Below are 19858 nucleotides of genomic sequence, written 5' to 3'. Positions count from 1 at the left end.
GACTGACTCTGGATAGGGTGCTCTGTGGGGACTGACTCTGGATAGGGTGCTCTGTGGGGACTGACTCTGGATAGTGGGCTCTGGTATGGGTGCATTACCCATGACAACTGGAGAGGGACGCGAGCAAATGTAGCAGTTGTTGCTCTTTTGTTTCTGGCGCTACCTTGCCAACGCAGAAACGTAGAGTTAGCAAGAAAATTAAGAAATAATATCCGGCAGTAGGTCACCACCCACAGCAGCGCCATGGGCTACTGAAACGTCCTTATTACGTCATGATCTGCAGCAGCTCCCTGGACCATGGTGACGTCCTTATTACGTTACCAACTGCAGCAGCGCTCTGGACGAGAAGGCGTCGTCATGACGTCCCATTTTGCACAAGTGCTACTGCTGGCGTGCATCACGTTACTCTGTACTGAGAACAGGTTACGTAGCGCACTGCAGGATGACCTTACCCGAGGTACAGTGCATGGAAATCTTCCTACCTGTGTGTATCAATTATTCACATTTGCAAATGTTTTCTGTTTCAGGTTTTGATATCTAGCGAATGTACGTGAAATCTGGCCGATAACAGAAGTAGCGGGAATTTTATCCGCCGTTGATCCTGATTGGTACAGCGTTCTCTATGACGCTTCGCTGAGGCCAGTGATGCTATGAGTGCCGTCGAATAAAATATATACATATATCGAAGATCAGAGCTCCGTGTGGTGCAGGTGCGCACACTCGCGTGCGCGTGTGGTCCACGTGGGGATGATGGTGGTCGCCCGAACGTGCACACCGCCTCCTGTCATGGGTGAGTAATGTTACTTGTTGGAACATTTATTTCTTTTCTTTTGCCGTGTCGTGTATGCCATACCCTTTACTGGTGTTGTGTAATTTCGCTTTGAGTTGGTCCTCTGTTACAGGTGTATCACATGATGAATACAGCAATGATCCATGTACATACCTTCCTCTTCACCAACTGTTGCTCGTTCTCACTCCTTTCCTGTAAGCATCGGTCATACATCCTTCTTTTCTCTTTCACGAGCATCTTGATTTCATCATCCCACTACCCACTATCCTTCCCACCTTCCGCACACCCACTTTCACCCTCAAAGATAACGATCTCTCCACACATTCCTTCGCTCCCTCACCCACCCTGCTGCTCTCATGTTTCCATTCGCAGCCATATTCACTCTCAGGTATCTAAAAAAACTCACTACATATTTTTCCCACTCAAACCTACACCCCACCTGACATGTCCCTTGGAGCTACTAAGCCTAATGAAATTGCTTTTATCTTACATTTACTTTCAACTTCCTTCTATCACACACTCTCCCTAATTCAGTCACCAACTTCTGCTATTTTTCACACGCATGCGCTACCAGAGCTGTGACATCAGCAAACAACAACTGACTCACTTGCCACATCCCCTCACCCCACACAGACTGTATTTTCGCTTTCTCTTTGACTCTTACATTTACCTCCCTCACCATCCCGTCCATAAACAAATCAAACAGCCATAATGACATCACACACCCATACCGCAGACCGACCTTCACTTGGAACAACTCACTCTCTTTTCTTCCTCTTCTTACACATACCTTGCACTCTTGAAAAAGTATCTCACTACATTTAGTAGCTTTCCTTCTAAACCATATATTCATGACCTTCTACAAGGCATCTCTATCAACCCTATCATATGCTTTTTCCTGATCCATAAATGCCACATACAACTCCTTTTTCTCCACTTATTTATCACACACATTCTTCAGTGTAAACGCCTGAATCACACATCCTCTACCACCCCTGAAACCACATTGTACCTCCACAGTCTGATGCGCTGTGCATGCCTTCACCTTCCCAATCTCCACTTTCCCATACAACTTACCAAGAACACTCAACTAACTTATACCTCTGTGGTTCGAACACTCATCTTTGTCTCACCTTTATATGATGGCATCATACATGCATTCCGGGAATCATCAGGATCCTCACCATGATCCATACCTGCAGTGAAAATCCTGACTAACCAATGAACAACACAGTCACCTTCTTAAGATATTCAACTGCAATGTCATCCACTGCAGCCGCCTTGCCACATTTGATCTTACGCAAGGTTTCCAGCACCTTTTTTTTCACTAAACCACTCTCCATGGCTCTCTCATCGTAACACCGTATCCTCCTCACTTCATCACCTCCTTCACCACTTCCCACTTGCCATCTTGTTTTCTGCACACTTTCAACTGCTTGACATGCTCCCCTAGAACTTTATTGACCGTTTTCTACCCCTGCACCTTTCTCTTGACTTCCTGCCACTTTTTCTTATTCATCTCCCATTCATTTGCCCTCCTTCCCTACTTCATCCAGTATTCAGTTTATGTCTTCTATAGATATTTCAGTCCAGGTCTGTGGCGTTGCAGTTGTGGTATCGTTCTCTGCGGGAATAATTTTGCTTTAGTCATTCAGCATCTGGCATATTCTTGCATCATCATCTATACCTCCTCACCCGTCTGTGTCAGCCTGATTTTCTGGTCTTTAACTCACAATTCACTCATGATGAATCTGTGGAATTTTTCATTTCTTTATCTCCCGTCTTGTACACAATATTCATCTCTGCGGTTCTCTGTTCCTTCTTTCTAGTCTTGGTATAATCGTCTGTTGCTCTATTACTCCTCATGAATGTTCTCTGGCTGGAGTGTTGTCTATGTCTTCGTCACAGAACATCGCAAAGCTTTTCCACATCTGCTAAGCCACCTCTCCTTCTTTTTCGATCTTCCTTTTATATTTGCTGTGGGAACCTATGTTCCGACTTCTTTATTGTCAGCTCCACAGAACTTTCCACCACACTGCTCTGGTTCCTGGCCAATGAACTCCTATTTCCCAGTTCTTGTAGTTTCCACGAATATGAATCCTCTTTCAGAGTCTCAACCCTGTTCTTTTTACGTTCCTCTTTTACCATATAATCAAACTGAGGCAAAATATGATCACTATTTCCCACTGGTGTATCGTGTATGATATATGGATGTTGATCCATGACGGAGATCAGGTCTAGTAACGACGATGTGTCAGTCCCTCGTCCTAGTGTATTCACGAGACGTCCTGCTGTGGGAAATCTTTCTATGTACGCTCTAAGAACCGGTGTCTCCATTGGTGTGTGTGTGTGTGTGTGTGTGTGTGTGTGTGTGTGCGCGCGCGCCGTACAATTGCTTTACCGTCCTTGCCTGACGAGTTCTGCTGACGGCGTAGTGCTTCTCCCCGCGCCGTGTTCACCTACTGGTGGTCTGCTGGGCGGATGCTGCCTCCAATCCTCCAATTTGCATCACGCAGCAGTTTTTCTTTCTCACACAAGTATGCTCTGGGGACGCACTCGCTCAGCAGGAGGGTAACAGGAAGGCCATGAGTCTCTCTCTATTGTCTCTGCGGTGGTAGGTGACGTCCTGGTCTCTGAAGAACTCACTGATGGCGAGAATGACCGGCTTGGCACACTCACCCTCCCTGAACGGGGAAAATATATATATATATATATATATATATATATATATATATATATATATATATATATATATATATATATATATATATATATCATCCCTGGGGATAGGGGATTAAGAATACTTCCCACGTATTCCCTGCGTGTCGTAGAAGGCGACTAAAAGGGGAGGGAGCGGGGGGCTGGAAATCCTTCCCTCTCTTTTTTTCTTTTTTAATTTTCCAAAAGAAGGAACAGAGGGGGCCAGGTGAGGATATTCCAAAAAAGGCCCAGTCCTCTATTCTTAGCGCTACCTCGCTAACGCGGGAAATGGCGAATAGTTTGAAAGAAAGAAAGATATATATATATATATATATAATTATTTATTTGCTTTGTCGATGTCTCTCGCGTTAGCGAGGTAGCGCAAGGAAACAGACGAAAGAATGGCCCAACCCACCCACACACACATGTATATACATACATATCCACACACGCAAATATACATACTTATACATCTCGACGTATACATATATATACACACACAGACATATACATATATACACATGCACATAATTCATACTGTCTGCCTTTATTCATTCCCATCGCCACCCCGCCACACATGAAAATAACAACCCCCTCCCCCTAAATGTGCGCGAGGTAGCGCTAGGAAAAGACAACAAAGGCCACTTTCATTCATATTCAGGCTCTAGCTATCATGTAATAATGCACCGAAACCACAGCTCCCTTTCCACATCCAGGCCCTACAGAACTTTCCATGTCCTGGTTCAATGCATTGACAGCACGTCCACCCCGGTATACCACATCGTGCCTATTCACTCTATTCCTTGCACGCCTTTCACCCTCCTGCATGTTCAGGCCCCGATCACTCAAAATATTTTTCACTCCATCTTTCCATCTCCAATTTGGTCTCCCACTTCTCGTTCCCTCCACCTCTGACACATATATCCTCTTGGTCAAACTTTCCTCACTCATTCTCTCCATGTGACCAAACCATTTCAACACACCTTCTTCTGCTCTCTCAACCACACCCTTTTTATTACCACACATCTCTTTAACCTATTATCACTTACTCGATCAAACAACCTCACACCACATATTGTCCTCAAACATCTCATTTCCAGCACATCCATCCTACTGCGCACAACTCTATCCATAGCCCACGCCTCGCAACCATATAACATTGTTGGAACCACTATTCCTTCAAACATACCCATTTTTGCTTTTCGAGATACTGTTCTCGACATCCACACATTCTCCAACGCTCCCAGAACTTTCTCCCCCTCCCCCACCCTATGATTCACTTCCGCTTCCATGGTTCCATCCACTGCCAGATCCACTCCCAGATATCTAAAACACTTCACTTCCTCCAGTTTTTTCCATTCAAACTTACTTCCCGATTAACTTGTCCCTCAACCCTACTGTACCTAATAACATTGCTCTTATTCACATTTACTCTCAGCTTTCTTCTTTCAACACTTTACCAAACTCAGTCAACAACTTCTGCAGTTTCTCACACGAACTAACCACCAGCGCTGTATCATCAGCGAACAACAACTGACTCACTTCCCAAGCTCTCTTATCCACAACACACTGCATACTTGTCCCTCTCTCCAAAACTTTTGCTTTCACCTCCCTAACAACCCCATCCATAAACAAATTAAACAACCATGGAGACATCAGACACCCCTGCCGCAAACCTACATTCACTGAGAACCAATCACTTTCCTCTCTTCCTACACGTACACATGCCTTACATCCTCGATAAAAACTTTTCACTGCTTCTAACAACTTGCCTCCCACATCATATATTCTTAATACCTTTCACAGAGTATCTCTATCAACTCTATCATATGCCTTCTCCAGATCCATAAATGCTACATACAAATCCATTTGCTTTTCTAAGTATTTCTCACATACATTCTTCAAAGCAAACACCTGATCCACACATCCTCTACCACTTCTGAAACCACACTGCTCTTCCCCAGTCTGATGCTCTGTACATGCCTTCACCCTTTCAATCAATACCCTCCCATATAATATCCTAGGAATACTCAACAAACTTATACCTCTGTAATTTGAGCACTCACTTTTATCTCCTTTGCCTTTGTACAATGGCACTATGCAAGCATTCCGCCAATCTTCAGTCACCTCACCATGAGCCATACATATATTAAAAAACCTTACCAACCAGTCAAGAAATACAGTCACCCCCTTTTTTTAACAAATTCCACTGCAATACCATCCAAACTCGCTGCCTTGCCGTCTTTCATCTTTCGCAAAGCTTTTACTACCTCTTTTCTGTTTACCAAATCATTTTCCTTAACCCTCTCACTTTGCACACCACCTCGACCAAAACACCCTATATCTGCAGGGAAATAATGGAGATGAGTGGGAGATGTATAAAGGAATGAGGCAAGAGGTCAAGAGAAAGGTGGAAGAGGTGAAAAAGCGGGCAAATGAGAGTTGGGGTGAGAGAGTATCATAAAATTTTAGGGAGAATAAAAAGATGTTTTGGAAGGAGGTAAAGAAAGTGCGTAAAACAAGGTAACAAATGGGAACTTCAGTGAAGGGGGCAAGTGGGGAGGTAATAACAAGTAGTGGTGATGTGAGAAAGAGATGGAGTGAGTATTTTGAAGGTTTGTTGAATGTGTTTGATGATATATATATATATATATATATATATATATATATATATATATATATATATATATATATATATATATATATATATATATATATATATATATCTTTTCTTTTTCTTTCAAACTATTCGCTATTTTCCGCATTAGCAAGGTAGCGTTAAGAACAGAGGCCTCTGAGGGAATATCCTCACCTGGCCCCTGAAATCCCGATGACTACCCAAATACACAAAATTAATGATATAACAACATTCATTATAGCTGTCAGTATATCACGTACTTCCAATTCTACGTGCTGACTGGTTGATTATACTAACTAATTTCACTATTCTAACTCCATCTCCGGCATGCATTTCGTCCAAAACATTCTCCAAGTTGTTAGCATGGTCGAGGCGTAGATGGTGTCTTTTGCTTTTGAGGAGTATCTAATCCCACTTTCATCAGCTAAATAGGATCATCATCAATCAAAGAATCAGTTGAATATCAGGAGAAGCTCAAGGGTGGGCCGTTTTGATAACTGTTTCTTTCCCTACACGTCGAAGCTTTGGAACTCTCTACCTTCTTATGTCTTTCCCAATAACGATGACCTGGCACATTTCAAAGAACAGGTGTTTTTACTTCATGCAGAATTCGTAAGTACTTTACCTTGTCTCTTCTTTTTCCTTTTCACAGTCATCTCTATATTTTGGTTAAGTCCCGGCCTTGATGTGGACTTCTGTCTGTGACTGGAGCCTCCAACGTAGAAAAATAAAACTTCTAATTTCTTATCCTGGATGCCTGTCTGTCTGTCAGTCTGTCTGCCTGTCTGTCTCTCTGTCTGCCTGTATATATGCCTGTCTTTCTGTTCGTGTGTGTGTGTGTGTGTGTGTGTGTGTGTGTGTGTGTGTGTGTGAGTGTGTGTGTGTGTGTGTGTGTGTGTGTGCGCGTACGAGGTGAGCCATAAAACATGGTACGTGGCAGGCCAGCCTCCAGACCCAGGTAGGGGACTGTACAGCCACCGTGGTTCCTACCACCACTATGTGTTAAATATGCGACACAAGTGAGCAGCGCCCCACTAGCAGCTGTCAAGACCCTCTGGTTAACCCCTCGCGTCATGGCACCATTGGATTTAATTATTTCCTCCCACCCGCCCTTCCCCTTGTGGTCTGCCAGGGGATGGTTCACCCGGCCAGGCTCCTGAGGGCCATAACAGACGTGAACACGGACTATATTACAACACATCTACAAAGTTTTCTCACAAGATGTTGGGAGTTGAACATAAGCGTCCAGGAATACTTCAACATATGGTTTCAGCTGAAGTCTTCAGCCTTACTCGTCCAGGTTTCCAGAGAATTTACAAAGGAATGAATGAACTCGATTGTAAACGAAAATTCCGGTAGGATTTTTAAAAAGGGAATCAGATGAATCCATAAATTTCTGTCAAGTGAAAACAGTCTTAAATCCATCACGAGAGTTGACCATGAAACACCCACATATTACTTCCAAGTTGGCCTACTTGCTGATGGCGTGGGCCAACATCGTGGCAAGAACGTACGTTGATGTTGTCGACTGCGTTTAGTATCGGAGATTGAGTCGCCGCCTACGATTCCAAATGCGAATCTTGCTGCAGTAATAGTACCGCAGTTGTCGATAGGTGAGATGTAGAGCTCAGCCTACATGCAGATTAGGACAAGGGGAAAGCGGGAACTGAAGAAACAAAAGACGGTGATACACGAATAATTGAAGATTGGTTGATGCTTTTATGGCAGGTTTTTGGTTACTTATAACGACGATGAAAGCCCCTAACACTTAATGTCATTTTCAAAACTATAGTAAGAAGTAGTGCAGTTATACAAAGAACCTTAGTCTTGTAAAATAAGATAGAGAACTGTAGCTACAAAATAGAAATGAAAGATTCTTATGTGAAGGCGGAACAGAATTTCACCGTTTGCCTGAGTTGGTAAGGGAAATTTAGTAGCCTACATTTTCTGCCCGCGTGTGGGCACTGAATAGCAAGAGCTTTGGAGGCTTTCCATGTTTTGTGTGAGGTAAATCTCCAGCTAAACATCCCCAAGTCAACTGCCACAGCCCAAGAATGAAATACATACACATAAGACCTGTGACGAGAGACTGTCGTACTAGTGTCACACCATACGTAAGTCTGCATGTGTCGCTTTTATATGATTGGTAACAGACCTAGAGTAGCAGCTATAGGGGTGATGAGAGAGAGAGAGAGAGAGAGAGAGAGAGAGAGAGAGAGAGAGAGAGAGAGAGAGAGAGAGAGAGAGAGAGAGAGAGAGAGAGAGAGAGAGAGAGAGAGATTTGGCAGTCTATATGACTTTTCCCCAGAGCTAAAATAACATTGTCAGTATGCACTTGCGGGTATACTCATGTATCCCGGTCGGTTCTTGTCCTGAGTTGAGGTCTGTGGCTATGTCGCAACTTGTGATATCGGCTGATACTTGGCGAAGCTGCAGCACGTCTGTGTCACAAGGCTCCGAGGGGCACGATGGTGGAAGGCGACGACACCGTTCGTAACACAGAGTCGGTGGCACAAACTGGCTCTCGGAGGCTCCTCTCTTCAAGTGTTTTCACCGATGCCCAGGTTCGTTGTGAGCTTTGATGAAGACCTCTTGACCTGGAATACTGGGAGAAGAATACCGAAAGAAGGGAGATGAATCCCAGACACACCGATGGAAACTGAGGAAGTGATCCTAAACTTTTCGCTGGTGGGAGATGATGAAGGGAAGCACGAAACTCTCACAGGTGGGAACTGAGGGGATAAACTCAAGACTCTCACTGCTGGAGACTCATGGATGTCACCCCCAAAACGTGTACTGGCTGAAGGTGGGACATTGAGCCCAGGACTTTCACTGTTGACAGCCGTGCACGGGAGTAGAAGGTTCTCTAAACTTTCAATGGAAGTAATCGTGCGCAGGTGTCGAAGACTTTCACTGGCGAAAGCTAAAGTAAGAACCTAAAAACTCTTATCTCTTCATTCTTTCTATTTTTGTCGTCTTCCATGTTTGGGTTCGTCAGTACTTCTCGTCAGGTCTTGCATTTTCGTGGTCTCTTATTCTTTGCTCGTCCTTCCTTCTTTGTAACCTTATACTAGCAGCACCAGACCACTGGATCCTTTGAGGTTGTTTTTGATGGCAAAAGAGATCAAAAAAGGAGAGATAAATGTATGGAAACTCTTTATCTACAGAGGTACAAATAAACTCATTTGCCAAGTCTTTTCTCTAAACGTACCTGTGATGTTACTTTCAGTTACTTTTACCGATGAAACATTCCATGTTGACACTCCTGCTGAACAAAGGAATTTTTCATCATTCGCATCAACATGTTTACCCATGAGCGAAATCAGAATGATTTAGCCTTGAGTAGCTGGCTGCATCAAGACAGGCAAACCTTTCGATGATTTGGAACACCTGCATCAAATCATCTCGTAGCCTTCTCGTTTCTACGTTGAGTGAGGTTTGGTCTGCTATGTCACTCCTAGGATTTGTTTCTCTCTAGTGTGCTCCCTTTATTTCTATCTACGTCTTTCGTAAGAATTGTCATCTAAACTGAACCTAGTATTCTGCGCACTGCTTATTTGGTTAAGGTCGACGTATATTATTACACCTAAGCTCTTTTCCATCATAAACCTTAAGTAAGTCGACATAATTCATACTGCAGCTTTTCTTCTCAATTTCTATGATTGATGTATAAAACCATCTGTACAATGACCGATACTATGGCTTACTTGCCATCTACGACACAAGTATACCAGTTTCTTTATGTCCACCTGTAACTGTGGTCGTCTAGACTCTGTTATAGCTTGGTTTAGTTTACGAACTCTGATATCTTACAGCAAAACTCATTATCAGTATCATGTGATATATATCAGAAATGGCATTCATCACACGTTTGATCTCCGTGACACACCACTTGTTACGTTTACCATTCTGAGGTTTGACCATTAATCACTACATTACTTGTACTATCTTATGTGACTTGATAATTCTTGATGCGGGACTTGATCGAAAGCTTTTTAAAGCTCGAAAGGAACTATATCAATTGCTGTATGTAAATCAAACAGTTTAAGCCTTAAAAGAAATTTGTCAGATTTGTCGGACAACTGATTTCGTTGGAAATGATGCAGCGAATCACTGAATGAATCACAGTCTCGTCTGGCAGGATTGTTTCTGGAAGCTTAATGAATAATGACGTCAAGCTAATCGATCATTTTTCTGGCAGGAATTGATTAACTTTTGTCAGTACGGAAGCTACTATGGCAGACTAGGGATATTATGGAACTTTTCCCCATACCGAATGGCCTATTTGAAAAAGTTCAAGATGTACAGCTATCTCATATCTAACTTCTTTTGTTATTTTTGGATAGAATCTATCAGGATTTGTCATTCTATCTACCTTCATTGTACATCACGCGGAGAGTATTTTGAACGTTTATGTTAGTACGTCACAAATTGTCTTCAGTGTTAAGCACGGACCCAAAATAAGTCATTCATGATATCTGACATGGCTTCCTTGTGCTGAGCTCTTCCATAATCAATAGACCAACTGGGAAGGTGAAGATGGGTGTATCTGAAGGTATAGTAATCCCAACATTATCACAAGGCTATGAGTCTTGAGAAACGAACGCGTAAGTATGGAAGTGGATGGATGTGTTAGCCACGAAATGCCTGTCGACGATCCATGTAGTAAAGCGGGCGTTCTGAGTGGAGAGAAGTTTGGGAGTGGGTCGCAGTCTGATCACACTGCTGACAAGGGTATGCTGAGCATGTTCAGAGGAAGAGCGAAGATGACTGATTAAATCTATGTGTCAGAAGGAGAGGGAACTATAGAGGGAGGAGTCCGAGAAGATAACGTAGGGATGGAGTGAGGAAGGCCAAGGGATCTCAGGGCCCTTAACATTCGGGAGGGCCGGTAGTGACCTACATCGAAGGGAATAAATGGGATGGATGTGATGTGTTGGAGGGTAGGGGGAAGGCGACGAGCTCTCAATGTGGTGAACCAGGGAATCTTGCTGGTTGGATCAGGTTTGGTGCATTGTACTTCCATCTAAAAGACAGACATGTCTGAATGAGATGAGACCACTGGTTGTCTGTTTCTGATGTTGCTTCTTTAAGGTAGGAAGGAAAGGCAATAACGTATAACACGTTATATATATATATATATATATATATATATATATATATATATATATATATATATATATATATATATATATATATATATATATATATATATATATATATATATATATATATATATATATATATATATATATATATATATATATATATATATATTTCTTCTTTCTTTCATACTATTCGCCATTTCCCGCATTAGCGAGGTAGCGTTAAGAACAGAGGACTGGGCCTTAGAGGGAATATCCTCACCTAGACCCCTTCTCTGTTCCTTCTTTTGGAAAAAAAAAAGAAAAAAAAAACGAGAGGGGAGGATTTCCAGCCACCCGCTCCCTCCCCTTTTAGTCGCCTTCTACGACACGCACGGAATACGTGGGAAGTATTCTTTCTCCCCTATCCCCAGGGATAATATATATATATATATATATATATATATATATATATATATATATATATATATATATTAGTATATGGGAATGAATAAAGGCAGAGTATAAACTATGTACATGTGTATATATGTATATGTCTGTGTGTGTATATATATGTTTACATTGAGATGTAGAGGTATGTATATTTGCGTGTGTGGACGTGTATGTATATACATGTGTATGTGGGCGGGGACTGGGGAGAAAGAATACCTCCCACGCATTTCTCACGTGTCGTAGAAGGCGACTAAAGGGGACGGGAGAGGGGGGGCTAGAAACCCTCCCCTCCTTGTATTTTTACTTTCTAAAAGGGGAAACAGAGAAGGAGTCACGCGGGGAATGCTCATCCTCCTCGAAGGCTCAGACTGGGGTGTCTGAATGTGTGTGGATTTAACCAAGATGGTAAAAGAGGAGAGATAGGTAGTATGTTTGAGGAAAGGAACCTGGGTGTTCTAGCTCTGAGTATAAGGAAGCTCAGGGGTAAAGGGAAAGAGTGGTTTGGGAATGTCTTGGGAGTAAAGTCAGGGGTTAGTGAGAGGACAAGAGCAAGGGAAGGAGTAGCACTATTCCTGAAACAGGAGTGGTGGGAGTATGTGATAGAGTGTAAGAAAGTAAACTCTAGATTGATATGGGTTAAAAAGAAAGTGGATGGAGAGAGATGGGTGATTATTGGTGCATATGCACCTGATCATGAGAATAAAGGTCATGAAAGGCAAGTATATATATATATATATATATATATATATATATATATATATATATATATATATATATATATATATATATATATATATATATATATATATATATATATATATATGTATATATATATTTGGTAGGTGGGTTGGGCCATTCTTTCGTCTGTTTCCTTGCACTACCCCGCTCATGCGAGAGACAGCGACAAAGTATATTAAATAAATAATAAAAAGGAAAAAAAGAAATTTTATATATATATATATATATATATATATATATATATATATATATATATATATATATATATATATATATATATATATATATATGTATATATATATATATATATATATATATATATATATATATATATATATATATATATATATATATATATATATATATATATATATATATATTGCTATGCTGATCAGTTGCCCTTGCTCCAAAAAGTTGTCCGCGTATTGATACAATCAGTCAAACCTACACAGAATATCTAGTTTGACTTGATGCAGAAATATAATTTTCCCAGATGTTATAGAGATAAATGATCATGAAACACTTGCCTCTTACTGCACGTATTTATCATACTTGTCTTGTGATACTTAAAGCAATGTTGCATATTATTTTTCCTCAGACAGAAGAATAATTTTATGCTGTATCAAAGATCCAACAGTAACACTTAAAATATTTACTGAAGATTGGAGTGGCTTGAATTATGATACAAGAAGTTGTCGTTTACTTTCACGAAAAAGCATGAATATACGAGAGACTACTCCAAACCTACAGCGGAGGGAAAGTAGGTATATGGTAACAGAAAAAGAGGAGGAAAGATGTAGGTAAAAATAGGGTATAAAGACATTAAGAAATGTAATGAACGATATATGAAGGAATATCGGGCGTTCAGCGTTAATGGCAGGCTACCAAGAGCTGTTCTCTTTCACAGTGCTTGCAAGATTTACCAAGACTAACCAGTCTCTTACCCTGAATACAACACATGCTGTTATATAACCGTGAAAGCACTTTTAAACTTATCACTAAGTTCCTCACACATACTTTCCATCATCTTTAACTAATTTCCTCCCGAATGCCTTAACCTGATTAGCTGCTCTTTAAATGGACAAAAATGAAATATTGGCTCTTAGTTATGTCTGGATGTATAAGCGATCAGTAAAACGGTAATAGTCTGTGTGTGAACGGCGAATCTTAAGTCATGACCAAATAGTTATATTAGACCTGAAATTCACCGACGTATATTGTACATGTGCTGTATCCCTGGGGATAGGGGAGAAAGAATACTCCCCACGTATTCCCTGCGTGTCGTAGGCGACTAAAGGGGGAAGAATCCCTGGGGACAGGGGAGAAAGAATACTCCCCATTTATCCCCTGCGTGTCGTAGAAGGCGTCTAAAGGGGGCGGAAGCGGAGGGCTGAACACCCTCCCCTCCATGTATTTTCAATTCTTAAAAGCTGGAACAGAACAGGAAGCCAAACGAGGACTACTTATCCTCTTCGAAGGCTCAGGCTGGGGTGTCTAATTGTGTGTGGACGTAACTAAGCTTAGAAGAAGGGAGAGATAGGTTGCATAAATCTATCAACACTTCCCCCTTTGCTCCCTTCACCGATGTTCCCATTTGATGTCTTGTTTTTCGCACACTGTCAACCTCCTTCCAAAGACTCTTATTCTTCCTAAAGTTTAATGGTACTATCTCACAACAGCTCTCATTTTGCTCTCTATTTCCCAACCTCTGGACCTACCTCTTGACCTCCTGCCTCTTTTTCACGTACATCTCCCAGTCATTTGCACTTCTTCCCTGTAAGTTCCGCCCATACACATCTCTTTTCTCTTTCACTAGCAACCCTACTTCATCATCCCACCACTCTCTTTCTAAGCGGCCCGCCTCCCACCTTGCGCAACTCTCGCACATGCCATCAATACTTTCCTAAATGCCTCCCATACATCACCACTCCCCTAGCTTCGTTTACTCTCACTTTTTTGCCATTCTACATTCAATCTCTTCTGATATTTCTTCACACAATTCTCTTTCCCAAACTCACTCACTCACTCTCGCTGCTCTCTTCTCACCCATAACGTCTACTAGCACCCTCTCTTCTCTCAGCGTAATTCACATCCAAAGTCTTCTCTTTGCTCGCCTATCAGTTACTATATAATTCAATAATGTTCGCTGACCGTATATCCTAGTTTTCCAAAAGAAGGAACAGAGAAGAGGGCCAGGTGAGGATATTCCCTAAAAGGCCCAGTCCTCTGTTCTTAACGCTACCTCGCTAACGCGGGAAATGGCGAATAGTATGAAAGAAAAAATATCTATCTATCTATCTACCTATCTATCTATCTATCTATCTGTCTATCTATCTATCTATCTATATATATATCTATCTATCTATCTATATATATATATATATATATATATATATATATATATATATATATATATATATATATATATATATATATATATATATATATATATATATATATATATATATATATATATATATATAGGTCCCATTACTCAGCATATAAACCTCATATCATTAATACCCGGTACCCTTTCAAAACACACTCACCCAGCTGCTCCCAGAAAATTGTCTCTCACGGTCTTCTCTCTCAGGGTCAAGTGCATGAACACTAACCATCACCCATCTCTCGCGATCCATTCTCACTTTCACCCACATCAGCCTAGAGTTCACTTCTTTACACTCTTAAACACACTTCCACAACTCCGGCTTCATCAGTAGTGCTACCCCTTCCTTAGCTCTTGTTCTCTCACCAATCCTTGACTCAACTCGTACGACATTTCCAAACCATTCTTCCCCTTTACCCTTAAGCTTTCATTGCTTCTCTCAGATCCTGAACATAAAGGTTTCTTCGTTCAAACATACTGCCTATTTCTCCTTTCTTCTCACTTCTTAAATCCATACACATTAAGACACCTAAGTCTGAGCCTTCGAGGAGGATGAGCACTACAAGCCTACCTCCTTCTGTTACATTTTTTAGAAACTGAAATACAAGAAAAGGTGAGGGGTTCATCCCTCCGCACCCGTCCCCTTTCGTCGCCTCCTACGACACAGGGTGTACGGAGATATAATTCTTTCTCCCCTCCAGCGGGAGACAACGACAAACTATAATAAAAAGATATATATATATATATATATATATATATATATATATATATATATATATATATATATATATATATATATATATATATATATATATATATATATATATATATATTTCTTTTTTTTTTTTTTTTTTGCTTTGTCGCTGTCTCCCGCGTTTGCGAGGTAGCGCAAGGAAACAGACGAAAGAAATGGCCCAACCCACCCCCATACACATGTATATACATACGTCCACACACGCAAATATACATACCTACACAGCTTTCCATGGTTTACCCCAGACGCCTCACATGCCTTGATTCAATCCACTGACAGCACGTCAACCCCGGTATACCACATCGATCCAATTCACTCTATTCCTTGCCCTCCTTTCACCCTCCTGCATGTTCAGGCCCCGATCACACAAAATCTTTTTCACTCCATCTTTCCACCTCCAATTTGGTCTCCCTCTTCTCCTCATTCCCTCCACCTCCGACACATATATTCTCTTGGTCAATCTTTCCTCACTCTTTCTCTCCATGTGCCCAAACCATTTCAAAACACCCTCTTCTGCTCTCTCAACCACGCTCTTTTTATTTCCACACATCTCTCTTACCCTTACGTTACTTACTCGATCAAACCACCTCACACCACATATTGTCCTCAAACATCTCATTTCCAGCACATCCATCCTCCTGCGCACAACTCTATCCATAGCCCACGTCTCGCAACCATACAACATTGTTGGAACCACTATTCCTTCAAACATACCCATTTTTGCTTTCCGAGATAATGTTCTCGACTTCCACACATTCTTCAAGGCTCCCAGAATTTTCGCCCCTCCCCCACCCTATGATCCACTTCCGCTTCCATGGTTCCATCCGCTGCCAGATCCACTCGCAGATATCTAAAACACTTCACTTCCTCCAGTTTTTCTCCATTCAAACTCACCTCCCAATTGACTTGACCCTCAACCCTACTGTACCTAATAACCTTGCTCTTATTCACATTTACTCTTAACTTTCTTGTTTCACACACTTTACCAAACTCAGTCACCAGCTTCTGCAGTTTCTCACATGAATCAGCCACCAGCGCTGTATCATCAGCGAACAACAACTGACTCACTTCCCAAGCTCTCTCATCCCCAACAGACTTCATACTTGCCCCTCTTTCCAAAACTCTTGCATTCACCTCCCTAACAACCCCATCCATAAACAAATTAAACAATATATATATATATATATATATATATATATATATATATATATATATATATATATATATATATATATATATATATGTATATATATATATATATATATATATATATATATATATATATATATATATATATATATATATATATATATATATATATATATATATATATTTTTATTTTTATTTTTTTATTTTTTTTGCTTTGTCGCTGTCTCCCGCGTTTGCGAGGTAGCGCAAGGAAACAGACGAAAGAATGGCCCAACCCACCCACATACACAATGTATACACACACACGTCCACACACGCAAATATACATACCTATACATCTCAATGTACACATATATATACACACACAGACACACATATATACCCATGCACACAATTCACACTGTCTGCCCCCATTCACTCCCATCGCCACCTCGCCACACATGGAATGCCTTCCCCCTACCCCCTCATGTGTGCGAGGTAGCACTAGGAAAAGACAACAAAGGCCCCATTCGTTCACACTCAGTCTCTAGCTGCCACGCAATAATGCCCGAAACCACAGCTCCCTTTCCACATCCAGGCCCCACACAACTTTCCATGGTTTACCCCAGACGCTTCACATGCCCTGATTCAATCCACTGACAGCACGTCAACCCCGGTATACCACATCGATCCAATTCACTCTATTTATAAGCCAAGGGTTGGTAAGAGGACAAAAGCTAAGGAAGGAAGATGCACGACTCCTGAAGCAAGAGCTGTGAGAGACTGATGTGGGTAAAATTGGAAGTGGATGGCGAGAGAGGGTGATTATTAGTGCTTATGCACCTGGTCATGAGTAGGAAGATCAAAAGAGGCAAGTGCTTCGGGAAAAGTTGAATGAGTGTTCAACAGTTTTGGTGTACGAGAGCGGGTACTAGTGATGGGTGATTTGAATAAAAGGGTAAGTAATGGGTCAGTTGAAGGTATAATTGTTTTTTATTGGGTATTTAATGTTATGAATGGAAATGGAGAAGAGCTTGTGGAATTGTGCGCTGAAAAAGACTGGTGATTGAAAATACCTGGTTTAAAAAGAGATTTATACAAGTATATGTATGTGAGTAGGAGATATGGTCAGAGGACATTATTAGATTACCTACTAATTGATAGACGTGTAAAAGAGAGACTTTTCGATGAAAGATGTGCAGAGAGGAGCAGCTGGTGGGATATATGATCACTATCGAAAAAAAGAGGAAAAAATGTCAGGGAGAAGAGAATGGCGAGAGTAAGTGAGCTTGGAAAAGAGACTTGTGTGAAGAAATACCAACAGAAATTGAGTGTAGAATGGCAAAAGGTGAAAGCAAATGATGTGAGGGGAGGATGAGGAATGGGAGGTATTTAGGGAGGCAGGGATGAATTGTGCAAGAGATGCATGTGGCATGAAAAAGGTGGAGATAGGCAGATTAGGAAGGGTAGTGAGTGAAGGGATGTAGAAGCACATTTACCTATGAAAGAGAAAAGAGAGGCGTTTGGGCGGTACTTACAGGGAAGGAATGCAAATGATTAGGAAATGCATTCGAGAAAGCGGCAGGGTTAGAAAAAAAGAGCAAATGAGAATTGAGTTGAGAGTATCATAAATGATACTTTAGGGAGAATAAAGAGATGTTTTGGAAGGAGATAGATGAACCATTGTTCCCCTTTTCCCTTGAGTTTCGTTTCACTCAGAGCTAGAACATTCAGGTTTCTTTCCTCAAACATACTATGTATCTAGCTATCTATCTATCTGTCTGTCACTCTATCTATCCATCTATCTATCTATCTATCTGTCTATCTATCTATCTATCTATCTACATGTATATATTTCTTTTTACACATTTATAAATCTCCTTTCGTCACATGCCCTTGTCGCTGTCACAGCAAGACAGTAAGTAACCAGTAACATCCCCCCCCGGCAGGAGTGCTGCTGCTGCTGCCGATGCTGTTGACATCTTGTGGATGGGGCGTGGTGCAGGCGACGAGAGTGTCTGTGGAGGAAGGCAGAGGACCAGTCTTCCTCCATGAACCTCCGCCACGACTCCATTTCTCGAACACCACGGGCGCCCTGCTTCCCTGTTCCGCCCACGGCAACCCTCCGCCGGTAAGTGAGTGATGCATTCTCAATCGTCTGCCATGAATCTTAAGGTTGCCTCTCTCTCTGCTCAAACTGAGGCTGTAGCATAGAACATATCTGGTTCGGTTTCTGGGTTTCTAGGCTCCCATGTGAGAAATGATAAGGTCAAAGGATAGATGCACTTTCTTTTCAGGAAAGCAATTTTCTAGCCCAACTCTCTTATAGTCTACCCAGTTCTCTCTCTCTTTTTATCTTTTCCAGCCAGTCATGGAACACATCGGATAGTCTATTCGATTCCAATACCATTTTATCGTACTAGTGTTCGTCTCCAGCGTTGGAAATACCTTTCGATTCCACAGTATCGAACCGGATTCTCAAAGGAAAATCACGTGATGTCTGTCAACTGTATTCACACATGCGATCCAACGACGGAGATTATGAGCTGTTGTTCCTTTGTTTACTGTGAGTCAAATATAGCGACAAGCAAAGTGCTGCGCTGTTTACAACCCCCCCCCCCCCATAACACCTGGATTCGCGTACGCTTAACGCAATAAACAAGGTATTACAACCAATACCTTTCGACATAATGTATAAAGGCCTAGATTTCTATTCTCATTTCCTGGATATGAGACTAAATCTTATGACAATAAAACATACAGAGGTGTAGATATAGAGATGAATGCATACGTGTGGATATAGACATCAGAAGCATGGCACACACACACACGCACACACACACACACACACACACACACACACACAGATGGCGTTTGTGATAAAGAAAAACAGATTCATGTTTTTGATATTTATTTCTGTGCCTTCATCCCTGTTGATAGTATGCAGCAATGACAAACATGCAGATTATAGTGGCCGACATTTACATTAGCAGTCTGGTCTATTGTTACATGGCTCGTTCATTATGTCTGCTTCATTGTCAACCACACTATCATCACCATCACCACAGTCATGATAATCACCACAATCACCGCCACCATCACGATCATGATCATCACTACATCCTCACCATCACGATCATGATCATCACTACAACCTCACCATCACGATCATGATCATCACTACATC

At 41.4% G+C, this 19858-nt stretch overlaps 1 protein-coding gene across 1 annotated transcript in view; it reads left to right on the top strand.

The window, feature by feature from the left end:
• The window catches only part of LOC139759720 (cell adhesion molecule Dscam1-like), a 206320-nt gene that overhangs the window by 32028 nt on the left and 154434 nt on the right, over positions 1-19858 (top strand). The window contains exons 2-3 of the mRNA XM_071682115.1: positions 528-790; positions 18621-18802. Coding sequence (XP_071538216.1) covers positions 748-790; positions 18621-18802 — 225 coding nt within the window. The 5' untranslated portion in view covers positions 528-747. The remainder of the gene's footprint in view (positions 1-527; positions 791-18620; positions 18803-19858) is intronic.

The sequence above is a fragment of the Panulirus ornatus genome, chromosome 34, assembly GCF_036320965.1.
Source record: "Panulirus ornatus isolate Po-2019 chromosome 34, ASM3632096v1, whole genome shotgun sequence".
Lineage (NCBI taxonomy): Eukaryota > Metazoa > Arthropoda > Malacostraca > Decapoda > Palinuridae > Panulirus > Panulirus ornatus.
This window is presented reverse-complemented; position numbering and strand designations above follow the sequence as displayed.